An 18,939-nucleotide genomic window follows, 5' to 3' on the forward strand; every position below is an offset into this window, starting at 1 on the left:
CATTTCATTTCACTATTTGAATTTGAGGCTTACGCCTCGGATTATCTTCATGGGTACGGCAGCACTTTATGGCCGTACCCTTAATCCCTTGATAGCTTGCTTAAGAGCATTTCAATTTTATGTTCTTCCCTTTCTCTTTTCATCTTCTGAACTAGGAAAGTAAAGCCAGAATCCAATTCGGTTGAAGAGAAAAATGAAAACACCAAACCCAAGGACCAGGCAAACCATACCACAAAACAAAGAGCCTGAAAACTTTTCATTTCAGAAGAATAATATACATATAAATAATGAGAACATTAATGGTTGAGGCAACTCCATGCTATAAAAAAAAAATCCCTCAAAAAATGGATGGGCAAGTAGCACTCAATACAAGACAACTAATTTCCCCATAGATGTTTTTGAACGGGACTAATTAAGCACTAATCAGCTTTCTTTTGTATGGAACTCTAAGCTACATACTCCATTAAAAAATTATAAAATTGCTCTTTGTTTTTACCAAAAATTGGGATCGATTAACAAAACTCCTAGCATCTAAGAACAGAAATTATCGTGATCATTGGCAAGAAGCGCATATAGTACTGTGCAATTTACACTGGTTGAGGCAGAAAACTGATAAATATATCTGTAAGGGGAGAAATTAATCAGAGCTACTAGTCAATTCCAAGAATGATATGCACGCAATCACCTTGATATTGCATCGAGGTGGAGTGAAAGTTGGAATAGTGAAGAGAACTGAATTATCATACCTTGGGCCAATTGTCAGCATTTAGGATCTTTACATTTGTTTTTCTGTTCTTGATTTCGCATCTCCATTTTCAGGAAGGAATGGAACTCTAGGGGGATCATTATTTGTGGTGGTGACCACCTCAGCAGCCAGCTGAGATGTCTTAACTGTAGTTGGACTGACATTTTTTGCAACTTCATTGGTAATGAATCCCAGTCAATTCCCAGTCTCAGTTCTGACAACTTCAGTTCCATTGCTGAGTGGGCCTCTTTGACTACCTATCTCTGTTCTAGCTAATGATGAACACTGCGTTTCTGTGGTTGAAATAGAGCAGCATTGTCAATTACCAATAGTTTATACATGGAAAAGCTACATACGATAGATAATACATATAAATTGAACAAGTGCACCCTCTGCCATTTTACAGATAGCAATTTAATTCAGCACTCCTTGATCCAAAAAAGTTGAACCTAGCCTAGAAAAGTACAGCAATTTGATACATATTACGACATGGAATCTCAGGAGCTAATTTTGCTGACGCTAACTTTCTCATTCTAGAGAACCCGTCAATCATGAACCATGTTTTACATATGCCATCATATTACTACTATTCCAAAAAAGGAAAGATTAATGAAACTTATTTCTAATATCTGTAAAACAATCTGATCTAACTTTCTAAATTCCAACACATCAACTTTATTTTTGTTTTCTCATCCCCCTTATTTAAACATCCATAAACTGAATATCGATCAGTGTCTATGGAAATTTGGGTAAATAGGTTCTTTTCTAGTTCTTGAGGACGTTTTTCATTATCTGCAAGGATGGTTTCACTACTGGAAATTTTCTTCCTTTTTGATGTACACATATAATTAGTTGTGAATCAAATTTTCAGAGAAGGGAGAGGGAAACTTGCCCTTTATTTCTCCGAAAGTGATAAGCCTATTGAGACAATCTCGGAACTTTGTCAAAACAATTCTTTCCTGCTCTGCATAAATCTCTGTCATGCCCTTTCCATAAGGCAAATGTGAAGATGTGCTGCAGTCATGGTCCATGATCCCATTAGGAGAAGCAGTTGCCATGAACATTGCATCTTGTTCATCACACATCAATGCCAAAGTTCCTGGAGACATAGGCCTTCCCTCTGCCATATCAGCACCATCTGAGCTGGAATCCTCAGGACCAGCTTTATTAGCCTGGTTTGCACTTAAACAATCATCAGCCATGGTTTTCTCAGCATCAGAATCCTTCTGGCTTTGCAGCCTGTCTTGAGTGGATGATGCAAGGGAAGTTGCTGTCTGATCTTCAGCCCGTTTTTGAGTCAAACTTCTCTGATCTGAATGTATACAGAAATTGAAGGAAGACGCATTAGATGAAAAAGCGGCACATTATTAACTTCTTCTGACACAAAGTTAATTGCTAAAAACAAATTAAAAAATGACATACACAGGATTCTTTTAGTTGCATCAACTGTCCAACTATTATTTCTTACAAGTACTCAGTACTCACTAGGACAAGAATGGTCTAAAGTAAAAGAAATATTATAGAAGCAACATCAATACTGATATTCAAACAGTTTTACTACAGTATTTGTTGACAAAGGAAGTCTCTAACTTTAAATGCTCATATTATGTCCTCATTTGAAACAAAGTTCTACCATTAAATTTATTCTTCACAAACAAAAAAAAAAAGTTGTACCATTAATCTTCATTAACATGTACTAACAGAAGATTCAAATAAACAGCATCACACAAATTTGTCTTTATTAGATAATAATGTATCAGTAGACAAAACAGCTAGTGATGAATACAACTGCAAAGCAAGTAGCTCATCATGCATTATAGCATTGACACTGTTTTCTGATAAATAAGCACAAGTGACCGTATGCTTACTCATGCAAACACATGAATTAAGCACTGAAATATGTCAGGAATGAGACACTGCAAGTTTGCACCTGTGATTTGAATTGTTTTACAAGCATCCCCATTTACCTGCAAGTGTCTTTGCAGCTTCTCCAGATAGAACTACCAAAACAGAGCAAAGCTCCTTCAAGTCCTGGTTTTGAATGATGTCTGCTAACAGAGACCTTCCACCAAAATGCATAAGTTAGTTTCCAGAAAAGGCAGACTACAAATACCCATCAACACTCCATTTACCTATATGTGAATTTTGATGGGCCTACTCCAGCAGTTGTACCAGCATGAGAAACTGGCATAGAAGACAAGAAAGAGGAGGGTGCAGAACCTCTGATATGATTTTCCTGATTAACATATAAAGCAAGCAGCGAATGTAAGTTATAGGAACAAAAGACAAAAGCAATGACGAGAAAGCTTTTATGGTGACAAGTGAAGCACAAATCAAATGTTAAGCAGCAGCAGAAGAACGAGAATAGAAAAGCTAAATTCACTAGCTGTGCACATGTTATTTTCTTTTAGAGGAAAAAAAAAAAAATGGTACTAGCCTAAGACAAATTAAAGTGTAATTGAAATAAGATTCACAAAGTTTCTCCAAAGACAAATGTCAACAAACATGCATAAACCTGTTTACCTGTGGAAAGTGTCCAAGCCTGTGAACAGATGGATCCTTGGCAGTTAACCCAAAGAACAGTTCCTGACATCTTCTCTTCTTGGATACTGGATCAGATGCATAACCTGAGGACCCAATACCTCCAGTTATGGCAGCATTTGCTGCCTGCTGAATATATGCCATATTGTTGGCATGATCACCGTGAAATAGAGCCTGTCTCTCTTCACTTCCCTCAAAATTTTTGCAGTCCATGCATTTGCAGTTTTCAGAGCAGAGAATGTCAGCTTGGAAACACTCACAGTACTTTTTAAGGCACCCAGATTTCTTGCAGTGGCATCCTTTGTTGTGCTTTCCCAACATTAAAACTTCCCCGGCCTCTTTCTAAAAATAATTCAAAACTAGTTCATATGAAAACGCCAATTGCAGCAACTATGAAATTACAAAATCATTCATGTTATATTTTAAAGTTTATATTTTTCCATCAAATATTCAACCCAGGCCCTTTTCCGTAAGATCATTTTCCAAGAGTCTAACCAAATAGAATTCAGAAAAGAGGAGATCAACTATGTGCCAAAATCAAATGTATGGTCACACATTTAAATACAAGAATATCATTTTAAAAGATTCTGTATATTCCAACAGGAATATCAATGAGTAAAGGCAACAAAACATGTGACCCTGCTAGACATGTTAATGGAGCCCTATGAATATTAGTAGCTCCAATGATAAAATTAACCAAAAAATTTTTATGGCTTTTTGTTGAATAAATACTGCACAGAATCTGCAGGGTAAAAAAAATAAGGTTTGACCACATACCCTACTATCTCGTGCACCATGTGGACTGCTAGCAATTTTTGGCCTGAATGCATTTGGATTACGCTCCAAGGTTGCTTCAACAGCATCTCGTCTCGCAGCTTCATTCTCAACATTGTTATAACAATTAACACAGTTACACCCATCACAATATATGCCAGATGCAAAGCACTCACAGTACCTGATCAAGGCATTGCATTATTAACTTTCTATATCTTATACCATCAAACAAGGTGATTACAATTCACACACAGAAATGGCTTAATCATATTATATGAACAGGAAAATTATACACACAACAAGAATGAATAAAGGAAAAATAGTACTATCTAAAATGCCCAGGCAAGCTGCCTAGATGCTACCTTCATAACCCTATTTCCTTCTATTTCCTCTCATGCACATTTCTCAATAGATGGAACATACAATAACTGTGAACCTAATCAGTGTGTTGGATCACATTTATACATCTGTTATACAGATCCTAAGCTAGAAAATCTATTGAGATATAGTGAAAAAGGGTTAAAATCAGTAGAAGAAAAGGTTAGCTTAAGGAAAATTCTCAACAGAAGCCTCAGTTATTGAAGCATGCCAAGGGTTGTGGCACAATTGGATGAAGAATGAAGTGCATTTTTTTAAATTAAAGGCATGTTCCTCCTATTTCTGCACTTGATACATTCCCTTGTATTTCTGCAATTGTACAGAAGGAAATATCCCTACACCTTGCACTAAGTTTTGAGGCTACTCAGGCCAAACCAATCTAAATGTGGAAAAGGTTTAATAAGTGATGCAGGACAAACTTATAAGCTAGGAAGTACCGCTTATCAGCCTGAAAAAAGGTGAGATTGGATTCAGCTTGGGGTTGATGATACAAAAATTAATGTTGTGAGACATATTTCTAGTAAATATGCATTAACTAAATATTGGTACAAAAAATAGAAAAGAGTATTTACTTGATTGTTGCTGATAAGTTTTAGGCTTCTTTCCATTATAACATAGATATATAAACAGTACAACAAATTGAAATACTAAACTTCCCAATTCATGGCAAAATATTTCCTTCTATTATCCAACTCAACTTTGCAAGTATTTTTCTCTTAATGGTCTCCAAAGTCATTTGACATTTCTTTCCCCAAAAAATTTGAAAGAAGATAAAAACCAAATAAAAAAGTTTAAGATAATCAGATAAAAAATGAAACACTTGCAATACTAGATATAACCTAATAAGTGGATTTTCCCATTTCATGAATACAAAAGTTGCATTTAAGGGATAAAACCAATTTCTTACCTTGACCAGGAAACAGATTTGATGTCTTATGTATAAAAAATCTATGATCTGGCACAAGGAACCCTATGTAAAATAGTTCGTAAGAAATATGTTACTGGAGCCAACTAGTAAAATCGTAACAATAGCTGTTCAAGAAAAAATCCGGAGAAAAGCAGCAATGAATCATGGAAGAAGAATTCATTCATGCTAAAAGAGAATATAAGTCAATGTACTTACAGTTTCAGACACCGAGAATGTTTACAGTTACACTGCTTCTGCTTCTTTGGAGTAGCATCTTTTAGTTCATTTGGTCTTGGTTTTGCTTTTGGGGATTCTGGTTTTCTGAAGAGAGCAAGAAAGAAAGAGAATAAATTTAGAGTAATCCATATTAAAATTCTCAAACAATGACAGATTGTAAATAAATCCTGCAGTTCTTTGAACCATTAACATCAAGTTTGAGAGAATATCTTCCATAAATGCAACAAAAATTTTAGAAGATTAGCATTAATAATCACAATATGTATTTCATCTGCACTTTAAGATTAATAATCATTAGAGATAGAAAGGGGAAAAGCAAAGTCAAACACAAACTAAATAAGCGTGTGACAAATATGAGCATTGCAATAATAAAATCAAGAACAATAGAAAGGAAGATTGTTTGCATCCAAATTGAAAAAAAAAAAAAAATTGAAAGAGAGAATAGGACAAATTTCATTGCAATTAACAGGTAAGAAAGGGGGAAATGACCAAAACTTTTATGTCCTCAAACACCCATGACAAGAAAGACCAGTGTTCACATCCTACAGGTACAGCCTATGATCATAACAGAAAGAATGGGAAAAAATAGGAAAGAACCTAAGAAGCCATATAAAAGGTGACTGATCAAGCTTAAACAAAACCAAATTCCCAACAAAGCTACTCATTCATGCTTCATTCCAACACGATGTTTACTGAAGAAATTAAAAGACAAAAGAAATTAATTCGGAAGAGAAAAGGGGTGTAAAAGCACCAGTTAACCTCCAAGAGATCAATTCCCAAAAGAAACCCAACTATTCTGTTCTACAATTAGTAAAAAAAAAAATACTCAACCTTTATAAAATTTTATTTCTTAGAGAAAAAAAAAAAGGCCAAATTTACCAGAGTATGATTCAAACATAATTAAACTAAAGAGTTAATTTTGAAACATGTAAAAACAAAATGTCAATCAGGACAGGGAAGACCGTAAACCAGACTTCCTTACTGTGTACACTCTCAAAAATGAAAAAGAACAAGCTAATTGTTATAAAAAAAAATGAATTCACAGAGCAAACACCAAAAATATAACAAACTAAAAGGAAAGATCACAATTTTTTATTGCAAAAACTTACTCAACCCTCGGAGATGCTGTATTAATAGGAGGAGGTTGCGCATCGGCCACAGTGGCGGTCGACACCATCGGCGGCTTTATCTGTTTCTGCTGCTGCTGCTGCTGCTGCTGCTGCTGTTGCTGAGTAACTGCAGCCGCCGCAGCTGAAGACGAAGATGCAACCATCCCTTGTGTGGATTGCGGGTGTTCCGGCAAAACTACACCTCCAGAAGAAACCCCGCCAAAACCGGCCGTGAAATCGAGCTGCCTTACTCGCTTCTTAAACGGAAAATCTGCCGTATCAGGTTGCACCTTTTTTGGCGGGAATTCACCTCCTTCTCCTTCCCCCATCCAATTAAAACTCCCCTGAATTTCAAAAAAATTTAATCAAATTCCAACCTTTTTCCAATTCCTCCACACAACCACAACTGAAAAATCCACCGAATAATCTCACAAATTGCCTTAAATCAACTCAAATTCACCCAATTTTAGATCCAAATCCCAATCTACAATCTCCAAAACCTCAAATTACATAAATATCCGCGATTTCTCCAAGCTCGATGTTTCCATCAAGAGGAGCCAAAAAAATGGAGAAAATTTTGATTCCGATCGATTGCATAGAGAGAGAAAAAAAAAAAAACTAAAGAACTCTACAGAGAGAAAGAGCGGGCTAGGGTTTTTACAGTATTGATTTTGTAAAATAAAGAAGGGAGAAAGAAGCAAAAGTGTTGAGGACTTTTTTTTTATTTTTTCTTGTTGGTGTTCTGCTTCCTCTTCCGCTTCGCCCTCCGGTTCACCTCCCTCTCTCCTGCTAAGTTTTGAAATTTCAATTTTTTTTCCTTTTTTGTGCTTATTGAATGGTGAGATTCGCGTGGGTTTTGGGTCGGACGGTTCACGTTGAAAGAATTAATCTGACGGGTAATATTCATAGGAGTGAGTTGATGACCGTTTGCATCTGATTCTTCAAGGTTTACACAAACAGCGGTGCGAGTGTGAAGGGTGATTGTAAGGTGAGATTGTGACTAGGGAATGGGAGTAGTTATCCATTCTATTTTTGACACGTGGAGGATTGTTTAGGGGATTATCTGAACGAGTCTTGGCGTGAGAGGATTGGGTGGAAAAAAAAAACAAAAACGTGCAATAAATGACGTTTGCTGATTTATACGAGATTTATCAAATAAAATTTTTTAATTGGTTTTTTTAAATAAAAAAATTATTATTAAATTTTAAATAAAAATTTTTTTATTTAAAATTTAAAATAATATATAATTAATTTATATCAATTTTATAAATATTATTGGGATGTTAATTCTTTCGTATGGATAATTAATTTTCAAATCTAATTTTAATTTTATAAACTAAAATTATTTTTTAATAAATTTTTAATTTATTTTATTATTTTATTAAAATAATAAAATTTTATAAATAACCAATAAAAACCTTTAAAAAATTAACGACGACTTTTCGAAACTTTATGATGGAGTCTCCAGATCCATAGGTTATGTCAGCTTGGAGTAAATAAGTACAACTAGTAACAAGTAAAAAAGTAAAAACCAAGAAAGGGATAAATCATTGATTTGAGAAGGGAACAGAAGCACAAATCTTAAACACAAATTCTGACAGTTCAGGACACTGAAAACCTGAACAAAAATAAAAAGGAACAGTAGACAGGGAAAGCTCCGTCAAGCCGTGTTGTCGACGACAACTTACAAAGCTGGCAAACATCGTGAGAGTGGAAGGCAACGGTGATGGAATTTGTTTTAATGACACGAGTCAACCAAGTCAAGTTGCAATGTGTGGCCTGGGTAGGATAGAAAAGCACGGCTTCCAATCTCTTTCATTTTAAAAAGACTGCTACAGTTAACAAGCACATGAGTACATCACCGAGGAACGGGATCCAGAAGAGAATGGATTTAACTGTCAACTCTCACATATTTACCAGATGTTTAGGGGGAAATGGAAGTGTCATAAGCAAAGCACTGAGAATTAAGCCCTAGCTGTCCTCTTAACACTTTCGTCAATTTTACAGAAAGCCCAAGCTCCATGTAAACCAATATTAAACTACCCTTGCTATTATGCATCTCCCATTCTGTCTCATCCCACACGACGTTGATACTTCGTCCTCGTTCCGAGAACATTTCTCGATGATATTCTTTTGGTGGAGGCACACCCCTGATGGGTGATATGCTTCTCTTTCTCTCACATTGCGGGGAGGAAGCTGTGGAGGTGGAGCCTCTCATACCCTTCTCTTTCATTGAAGTTATCCCCTCCACGATCTCAACGCATGCTCTGATCAGAAAACCTGCCTTCATGCCTGGGAGGAGGTGGACCACCAGCTCCAGAGCCTCTGGGGCCTTCCTTAGCCCAACCACGGGGAGGAGGTCTAAAGCCATTCATATTCCTGCCAGGCACTGATAGATCCATGTGAGAGCCAGGAAAGCGCTTGGGAGCATGCGAAGGAAAAGGACCAGGGTATCCTCCACATGACTTCCTACAAGCGAATAGCGAAATCTCTTGCAATCATTACAATACTCTGCTTGCAAAGTTTATGTTTCCACATCTGAGACATGGTAACTGGTAAGGATATAAAATAAAATGTAATGACAGATGCTTCAAACTTGCAAATTCATAAGAAAAGGCAAAAGCAGAAAATAGAATAGCTCATCTGTGCTAGGAAAGCAGGATGAAACTTAAAACAGTTGAGATTTATAACTCTTTTCTATTAAAATACATTTCAACAATCAAATAAGATTACAAAATCTAGGTTTGTTTTGAATTTTGAAGGACAAGAACAGGCAAAAGAGTGTCTAAACTTGTATGAGTATTGAGAGTAAGAAATCTTGAGAGGATCATGTTCTATGTCACTTATCATACCTGTTGCAAGACAAGTTGTGTCTCCGTCATTCATATTTGTATTTTTGTCAGTTTCATCCATGGCATGTTGTTTAGCCCTGAGCTCAACCAACTGTCTAAAATATTCTTCTTTACTCGTATCTTCCTCCACTTGGTTATTATATCCTCGATTTGGTAAATTGTCTGCTTCAGGGACAGCATCTAATGGTGGATAAATGTTTTCCTGATATCCAGTGTTCTGTTCAAACGGTTGTTTGTTATCATTCTCAGCAACAAATCCAGGCTCTATGAGTATCCTCGCCTGAAAACTGAGCCAAACTGTCAAATGATGCCAAGAAGATGACAAGTAGAACAAATTTCCAGAGTTTTTTCTTTCTTTTTTTATTTTTTTGTTGTTGACTACAATTTATATGGTACTTTGCACTCTTGAGAAACACACTAATCAAATGCAAATAAGAATACTGGCCAAGGCTTTGATATCAAGACTAACTACTCAAAATTAGCAGTTGGAGAGCTCTAGCAGCCAAGTTGTCATGTTAAGACAGCCACCAAGGAACCATTGATAAGTTAATGGAGACAAAATTCTCACTCTTTTATTCTTTGTTCTATCATTCTTTGAATGTACCTGGTCTGAAACAGGAACCATGTGCCTTTACGAACTGTTTATTGACAACAAAATTGAGAAATCAGTATCCGATAATGAATGGGGCCAATGTGCTGAGCTTTCCTTATGTTATCAGGAAACCAAAGGGATCTCCTAATAGTATTGTAATTTGTAGCAATTCAATAGAAAAAGGCAATAGTCTATTAGAATCTAGGACCCAACACCTCTTATTGATGCAAATTGTCACCTACTCTACCATTAAAAACTTAAACATTTGGATGAAAAAACGAGAGTGAAGAATCCCATCAAACCTATAGCATCCAAATTTTCTTCTTGTAACTTCACTAGCAAACCAATTGGATCAAATGATTTGAAGCATCTGCTAAGAGAGCAAAGGAGTAGGCATAATGTGAAACCAAAAACTTTCAACATAATCCTTATCAGTTCGGATTAGTAACCTATATAATGGCAGTAGAGCTTAAAAACTCAGCATGCAGGCTTAAGCTCCTTTGGATAAACAGAAAAAATGATTGCGATGAAATTAAAAATAATAAAAATTTATTACAATTACAATTAAAAAAATTTATATTAATTTAATTTTATTAAAATTAATATTTAAATTTAATTAATGATATGATAAACTTAATTGTGTCGTATCAACAAGTGCGATGAAATTCAAACGTGAACTTAAACACTTGCTATATGCTCATTGAACTAAATATGTTAACTTGATCATCGCGTTATTATCCTTGAACAGTTAAAAATTCCGGGTTCATACACCTGCGACGCCATTAAATTAAAGTAAAGTTCAAAATGCAAACTTTCCAATCTGTACAAACTTAATTTCAAGATCACCACACTACTCTTCCCACAGGCCAAAGCTTCACAATTCAACTAATTACATTATTATTAGTAAAAGAAAAAAAGCATACACATTTCGCATAAATGAAGTTCCCCAAGAAAAAATCCCTTCGAAATCAAACTTACGTGGCCAAAATCATCTAACTTAGGAACCCCATCATCAGCAACCAACAAATTCCCAGGCTTTTAAATCCCGATGAACGATCATATTCCGATGACACGAGTCAACCCCACATAAAATCTGAAGCATCCACCTTTTAACCTCTCCAATTCTGATCCAAACTTCCTTCCTTTTGGCTTCGTGAATAAGTGCCGCTAAATCGGTCCTCAAGAACTCCAAGGCGAGCACAGCGTCCTCGTCTTCCGCCAAAAGTACTAGTACAAAACGACGATGTTGGGGCAGTTTTGGAGCACGGCCTCGATTTCCCGGCACGCCGGTCGGTAGTCGTGGACTTCCTTGAGGGCGACCATGACATTGTCGGAGAGTCGAGCGCCCTGTAGACATCGTCATTGGGGCCTGAGGTTCTGAAGTATCCGTCTGATGAGAAGTGGCAAGCGAAGACGAGGAGTTAAAGGAAACGACGGCGTATAAGAAATGCCTCACATGCTAGTTAATCGGCAGGGCTTCAAGCTATGGACCATTCTATTTTTGGGCCCAACATCGGAGCCCATGAGGATTGACTTTGAAATTCATACTTTGGGGATTGAATTTGATGCCCTGGAATTCCAGAAGTTAAATTTATCTCATGTCTGATCCTCCACAATGAGTTGAAACATGTTTGCCAAGTCTCCTTGGAACATGTTATTCTCATATCTAAGAGACTAAGACTAGAAAAGGCTAGAAAATCATCTTAACATCAATATGGAGTTTAACAAGTTGGCTAAATTATTGGACTTACGAATCATTTTATCAAAGAATATAATACGGTTAAATAGATATTACAAAGTATATACCTGAAGAGAAAACTCAACTTCCCCAAAATCTATGTATTCCCATAAAATTCAGAACCTCCTAGAAGATAGCTATTTCAGAGAAGGTATAATCAGAGGGACCAGTTAGAGCGAAGCATAAGGGCCAGGGTCCTGGAATTTCCATCCACTACATAAGCAACGCCTGGCTTGAAGCTAAATTTCCTACCCAGGTTAAATTTTACATAGGATTCAACCTGAAAGTGATCCCAGTTTCTTGGACCTTCAACAATCCCACCAAGATTCATACCCAAACCATATACATCATCAGAAATATCAGACAAATTAACAGCCCATTGTAAATGTTTTGGATTTGCTTGTTTCATCTCAACCCAACCTGCAAGTCTTCTATATTCATCAAGTTCTGACTCCAGCTTCAGGGCAATAGATCCAGTTTCCTGGTTGTTTGTTGTCAAAGGTGGAGAAGATGATTCAACCGTTGAATTATCATCTTCGAGATGTCTTGGAAATCCAACAGAAGTAGCAAGGGCTCCAAGGCGGACATTATGACCAGCCAATTTAGGCCCTCGGTGAAGGCCAAAAAATGAGAGTTTCAATCCTGCTGGAAGTTGACAAACAACTTGTCCAAATGTACTCGAGCAATGTTCATTTCTCATTCCAGAGACAGATTGAGCCAGCGAAGCAATGATATTTGACTTTCTCACTGTCAACCCAATTGCACTTCCATATTGCTGTTGCAACAGGGGTGGCCCAAATGATAAATCAGTGAGGCCCTTTTCCTACTAGACAACAAATAAAATCCAGATTAGTACAGCAAAGAGTTCGGGACGGTAATTAAATTTTCATATCAACAAAGGAATCTGATCAGTAATCAGTGTAAAATTCATGAAAATAAATGCAACTCATAAAAATGGAATGTGTAGACCATTAAGTAAAACACTTTTCAACATTGTTAGTATATAAATAAACTAACAGTAACTTACCCCCCCCCCCCCCCCCCCCCCCAGGACATCGCAATGGCTAAAACTTGAGATTCCAGGTCTCAGGTTCCAATTTTGGGAATAAGAGAAGGGGGGGGGGGGGGGGGGGGGGGTGGGGGGCGCTTGGGGAGTGACAACCACCTCGTATCATGTAATTCAAGGTGTAGTGGATTGTACCTGAAGGGAAAAGTCTGAGGCAACATCGAAGTCTCTAAACTGAGCTCCAAATGGAATAGCAATAGCGGAAAACCAATCACCGGCATTTGCTTTGTAAAACAATTTAGACAGCGACAGTGGAGTTCCATATAAATCACCATCATCACTTGCACCCCTTTTCTGATTAGCCACAAACTCAACCCCAACAGAATCTTTATCCCGAACAGTTGTTTCAAATCTAAACCTGGAATCAACCCCAGTTCTAATTCCTGCCCGACCAATCCCATCCCAATGTTCCTCATCAACCTTGGACATTAACAATACGGCTCCGACAAGATCAACTTCCCCTCTCAAAAGGGTTCTTGATTCTTGGAAGGGATTCCCCTTTGATGCTTTGTAAAATGAAAGTAAACGTTTGACTATGTCTTGTCGGTCTCGGAGTTTCATCGAGTCTGAAAATGATTCTCGCTGTAGCCGCTTCAAGATTTCAATCTTCAACAAGAAAAAAGGGTCGAATCGGTAAAAGAAAAATAGAGATTAAGAAATCATAAAAATGAAAGAATAAATACCGGATTGCGGCGAGATGAAGATTCGCGGCCTTTAACCAGGTCTTGAGCCAACCCTTTTATTTTCTCCACTGTTGAAGCTATGGAATTCATTCTCTGAAGCTTTTTTGTGGGTTTTTGATGAATAACTTGCTCCAGATGTTAAAGGCTGGGGTTTTAATTTGGGTATTTGAAAAGCAGGAGCGGCAACATTTGTTTGCGGCCTTGTAGGCTTTACCGTTGGACTATATGGTTTTTATTTATTTATTTATTCATTTATTAATTATTTTGACTATGATAAATTCCTTTAACTTGGAATGGGGAAAAAGAATAAGAATCAGAAATTTCCAGAATTTGTAGGCAGCAAAAAAGTTTTCAGTGGAATTATTCTGCTTCCAAATTGTTCAATAATCAATGTGTTCTTCATGGTTTACAGCACCCTGCCTCCTTTTTTAAGCTTATTAACTCAATCTCTATGCCTGCAGAGCAAATGAGCTTTGACAGTACATTCTATCACAGCAAATAGTTAAAGTTTAGTGACTATTTGAAGGTTGGGGCATACATCAAATTTGTTGAAGAAAAAGAGGAAAGAAAATTTTTTTTCAACCTGAATTCGGCCATCAGAAGTTCCAATAACTAAAACTTCTTCATTAGCATCAAAAGTCATGCAAAGAACTTTACAATCATTGTAGTTCTTGTTTGCAGTATTTCAATTCTAGTGTGTGTGTGTGTGTGTGTGTGTTTTTTTTTTCTGATCCCAACTTTCCGTAATTCCCCTCCTTTGCATCCCAAGTATATCAGCTGAGCTTATTGCCATGGACCTCACTTCTGAAGTAGTTGGCAAAGATCCTACCATATTATGATTTGTAGTGATCCAAATCTTTGCAGGAAAGTAAAAAAATGTAAAAAAAAAAAGTCATTGTTTTTCTCCAAAATGAAGACAGCTAAAGAAAGGAGGGATAGCCAAAAAGAGAAAGAAACCTTCACAGCTACTCCTTCCAAGGCAGTGCTGGCTGAATATATCAGTCCATAGTGAACCTCTGGAGGGCATGGACAGGGTGTGCTTTGCCTACTAATTTTTCAGAACCACTTTGAATGGTACTGACTAATGAGTGTTCCTGATGCATATCAAGTTCCTGAAAACAAAATTTTTTTTCATTAGCATTTCAATAATGGCTGAAAAAGATTACTGCTTTCTTGCTTGCAGTACTCCAAGAAAAAGGAGGTTTAAACGTTGGATGATGAAGCCCATTTTTTAGGCCCACTCATAAAATAAAAAACCATGTGCTTCGAGGACAACACTCAAAACAATGGGCCCAAAAGAAAGATGAGGAAAACCTTTTCCAATACACCAAGAAACTTTTAATATAATGGGCCAATGGCCTCGTAAGCTCAGGATATCTCGTTTTAGTTCTAGAGAAAATGTTGAATTAAATAATGTTGCATGTTTTCTTAATGATTGTAGTATAATTAATTAATTATAATTTAAATTTATATAAGATTTATTAAAATTTTATATTAAATCTATATTTATAAGTGATGGATCTATATATAAATCTTTATTTTAATTAAATAATTATAATATTGTAATAAAAAAAATTATAAGTGATATACCCTCAGGTAAAAATTTTAAATATAAAATTTTACGTAGATAAAAAAAACCTAAATGCTCAATTTAGTATCTAACATTTAGTTATTTTATTAATTAAAGTCATATTTGATGTATAAAATGATACTTATCTTATAACGTATTTGGTTTGTATCTAAAAAAATAGGCAGAATTGTAACTAAGATTAATCAACTCTTGACATAGGATAATTCAATTCTCTTAAAATAAAGAGAATTATTTTTAATCCATGATATTCACTACAGGAGATTAGGTATTTAGTGGTTTTTTTTTTTTTTTTTTACATTTAGCAGCGTTTTAAATGTCACTAAAAGATTCACAGCATTTGTGAAAAATGCCATTAAGAGCGACGCCTATACCGACGTCGAGAAAATAACAGTGTTTTTAGAAAAACATCGCTAACTTAGTGATATTTTTAAGCACAAATGCCGTTAAATTTATCAGTATTTTCTTATACAAACGCCACTAAATTTAGCGGCGTTTGCACTTAAAACGTTGTTAAATTATGAATTTAATGGCATTTGTATCAAAAAACACCATTAAATTTAGTTGCATTTGTATTTTAAAATGCTGTTAAATGCTAAAAATAGTAGCGTTTGTAGTAAAAATGCCATTAAATTTAACGATATTTTTTTATACAAACATCACTAAATTCAGCATTTAGTGGCATTTTTAAATACAAACGCTGCTAAATCAAAAATTTTATTTTTTTTAATATTTATTATTATAATTAAATAAAAAATTTTAAAAGAAATAAAACTGAATTTAAATTCATAAATTGAATATTATAAATATTTAAATATCTAAATACATAATTTGTTTCAATATGTATGTAATACAAAGTTTAATACATGCAATAACATTCTACTTTGCATTTGTTTTCCTTTTGCCTATCGACGGACTTCATGGAAAGAGTAGCACTTGCTTTGAGTGGAGCCTACAATGCCCATTCCTCATAGTGGCTTCCATTGCTAAAGAGAACATTTTTTCATGAATATCAAAATGTGCTGTTAAAATGCATCACAATACATTTCATTTATCTTCTCCACAACTTCATGTTCCATCTTAATTAAAAAATGTCACAGGTAAGCTATGAAAAGTACCATAAAATTTATAATGTAAGAAAAAATTAGGGAAGATATATAAGATCTCATTATTACATACATGCAAAAATAATGGAGAAACAAATTTAACCAAAGCAACAAACTAAGATATATTTTTTTGCCAATGATCAAGATAAATGCACAAGGTAAAATGATGTATGCTCCCTCTCTAAGTGCATTTCACAAAAATACCTTTCATAATCATATTCTTTCATTTTGCATATTTCATTATAAAATTGCTAGACTTGAAATGCAGTGCCATATAATTTGAGGGAAGGAGAATATTCGAATGGCTGAGATAGATCTTCAATCAAGTTCATGTTTGATTGCATTAAAAAAAGATAAAGATTATTTGATTCCATGAAGTTTATAAGATAAACCATTTCAAATCATATTTTTAGCTTGTAAATAAATTCATACAAATAAATGGATTCAAATGCTTCAAGAGAGAAATAAACCAAACTTTTAAAATAAAATGACCATGCAATAGAGTTTCAAGAGGGAAATACAAATTGTGTAATGGATAAATCAATTATGCTGCACCTTGAACTGATGATATAGCTGTCTCTATAAAGATCAATGCTTTTTTAGACTTAGCAACAACAAAAACTGTATCATGAAATCATCAAAAAGTAATTAAAAAAGTATAAAGGATTAATCCAAGTTGATAGGCTACAGTATACACCTTTCAACTACAAAGGCTTCATGATAAAATCCAGAATAGCAAATGAAAGCATCACAATGGTTTTCAATCAAAATGCAAAATGCCGATTTAATTAACTGCCAACCTATTAGCTAGTTATCTCAGATTAACATATGGGCAGAGCATAGAGCATCATAAAATATGACAGTAGCAAAGCTTGACATATTTGAAATAAAGATGCTTCTTTTATTCTTAAATTAAGAAGGAATTAAAGAGATTAATTTAACAAATACCTATAAAAAAGCTAGAAAAAAAAACTTACTATTCCATCTAAACACATTCGAGTGCATATCCAATTGGCATACAAGTGTAAAATATTATTAGCCATGTTGTTTTATGATACAAAACTAGAAAAAGAATAAAATTCAAGGGGATGACATCAACAAAAAAGTTTTTAATTGAAAGAGATATAAACACAAAAGGCATGTTACATATAACTCTCAAACTCAATAATTAATAGCAAGATGATTGTGATCTATAGATGTGACAAAATAATTAGATTGAACCCTAAAACTAAATTTTTTATAATGGGTCATACTAAAACAATTAACTTAATTTCTTGTTTCAACATTAAAAGTTTGAAGCCAGAACATCTTTTTTTTTCCCTTTTTCAAATTGAATTTTCATTTTTGTTCATTTAAATTTTTTTCAAAACAAGCTGAAATTTCAAAGGTCTATAAAAAAACATCATGAGAAATTAATTTGAAAAGCAAAAGTTGAAGAAAAATCACACAATGTAATGAAAGAACACAAAACTGCTGCTAACAACTAATTTGTAACCAAACGTGAATTAATTGATCTACATCTAATTGTTGCTAAAACAAGTGGTCATAAACTGGAATTGAAAAGATCAATTAAGGAACCAAAAGAAAAACTGATTTGAAGAACAAAAAGTACAAGAAAATACAAAAATTAACTAGAAACAACTAAAATATAAAGTGAAATTTAACCGAAACTCACTGAGTTGATGAAATAAAAAATTAGGTCTAAAAACTTATAATGAAAATGAACTTGAAATGAGCTAAGAAACAATTCATCAATCAAGTTTGCTACAAAATTCAACAAGAAAATGGTGGCAAAATAGAGAAAAACTAACTTAATGAACTAGCAACTTAAGTGATACTCAAAACAGAGAAAAACATAGTAGTAACAACTAAATTTATCCAAACACCAAATGAATTCATGAAAATAAATGCAATCAATTAAAAAATAATAAGTAAACATGTAAAACTAAGAATGTAAAGTATGAGAGAATCAAATCGAACACCTAGAAGGGGAGAGGATTATCATTCATCAAGTTCTCATGCATGGATTATTTCTGCCTTCTAGATTCAGCCTTAATTTTGAAGAATTAACTATACTTGTTCAAATGGAATTTGAGGCTGAGTTTTTAGTGGATTATAGCTTATGAACTAGGAATCTAGGAAAAAAAATTTTAAGTAAATCAAACTAGAATTCACTGAGTTTTGATAAAAAGATTGAAGATAGGTCAGGTGCACGGTTTTGAAACCAAATTTGAGTTCGATATGAATTTTACAGAATTTGAAAAGGAAGTCATGAGAATTTGTAAATTTCATTATGAAAACCTTAAAGAACATTCAAAAAGAATGTAGGAAACCTAAAATTATAATAAGATTCAATTAAGAAAACTAAAATTAAAAGCTATTTGGTTTGAGAGAAAATGAAAATGATAGCAAATCAGGTTTTGACAAGAAAAATGAAATGTAAAATATCAATGTTGTGCTCTGAGTTGCACCAACAAAGATATATGGAAAGCATAAACTTCTTATAAGACAGCTGATTAGTCATAAAATATGGCCTAAACAAAGTTTAGGAAAGTACAAACAAGCACAAATAAATATCATACAGACATTCACGTGAAACCATAACCTTCCACCCCAAAACCTC

At 34.6% G+C, this 18,939-nt stretch overlaps 2 protein-coding genes across 3 annotated transcripts; both read right to left on the bottom strand.

Annotated features, from left to right (window-relative positions):
• Positions 1–227: 227 nt before the first annotated feature.
• LOC111299113 (protein tesmin/TSO1-like CXC 5) lies at positions 228–7,604 on the bottom strand. Of its 2 annotated transcripts, XR_016329690.1 has the most exons (9): positions 6,692–7,604; positions 5,562–5,666; positions 4,064–4,241; positions 3,269–3,628; positions 2,878–2,981; positions 2,713–2,807; positions 1,638–2,057; positions 747–1,038; positions 228–622 (listed from the first exon to the last, which is right to left on the bottom strand). XR_016329690.1 is itself a non-coding variant. In XM_089747157.1 (8 exons), exons 1-8 carry the CDS (start codon positions 7,018–7,020, stop codon positions 941–943), a joined length of 1,689 nt encoding a protein of 562 aa, XP_089603283.1. In that variant the 5' UTR covers positions 7,021–7,604; the 3' UTR covers positions 228–940. The 2 variants fall into 2 exon arrangements, 1 of the variants encoding a protein (XP_089603283.1); XM_089747157.1 differs by having other exon boundaries at positions 228–1,038.
• A 612-nt stretch (positions 7,605–8,216) lies between these two features.
• On the bottom strand, positions 8,217–14,243 carry LOC111300340 (uncharacterized). The gene is made up of 3 exons (XM_022895972.2): positions 13,623–14,243; positions 13,075–13,545; positions 8,217–12,696 (listed from the first exon to the last, which is right to left on the bottom strand). The coding sequence occupies exons 1-3, from the start codon at positions 13,710–13,712 to the stop codon at positions 12,031–12,033; spliced, it is 1,227 nt and encodes a 408-aa protein (XP_022751707.1). The 5' UTR covers positions 13,713–14,243; the 3' UTR covers positions 8,217–12,030.
• Positions 14,244–18,939: the final 4,696 nt, after the last annotated feature.

This window comes from Durio zibethinus, chromosome 18, assembly GCF_047325235.1.
Source record: "Durio zibethinus cultivar Kanyao isolate XHJ-2024 chromosome 18, ASM4732523v1, whole genome shotgun sequence".
Taxonomy (NCBI): Eukaryota; Viridiplantae; Streptophyta; class Magnoliopsida; order Malvales; family Malvaceae; genus Durio; species Durio zibethinus.

What these genes read in the sequence shown, in the direction of transcription:
- LOC111300340 (XM_022895972.2), bottom strand. Translation starts at nt 13,712, where the DNA reads ATGAATTCCATAGCTTCAACAGTGGAGAAAATAAAAGGGTTGGCTCAA. An exon ending in CTTCATCTCGCCGCAATCCG is followed by an intron (nt 13,546 to 13,622) that starts GTATTTATTCTT and finishes TTCTTGTTGAAG; the next exon opens with ATTGAAATCTTGAAGCGGCT. An exon ending in CCTCAGACTTTTCCCTTCAG is followed by an intron (nt 12,697 to 13,074) that starts GTACAATCCACT and finishes GTTGTCTAGTAG; the next exon opens with GAAAAGGGCCTCACTGATTT.
- LOC111299113 (XM_089747157.1), bottom strand. Translation starts at nt 7,020, where the DNA reads ATGGGGGAAGGAGAAGGAGGTGAATTCCCGCCAAAAAAGGTGCAACCT. An exon ending in ACAGCATCTCCGAGGGTTGA is followed by an intron (nt 5,667 to 6,691) that starts GTAAGTTTTTGC and finishes TGCTCTCTTCAG; the next exon opens with AAAACCAGAATCCCCAAAAG. An exon ending in CACTTTCGGAGAAATAAAGG is followed by an intron (nt 1,039 to 1,637) that starts GCAAGTTTCCCT and finishes TTTCAACCACAG; the next exon opens with AAACGCAGTGTTCATCATTA.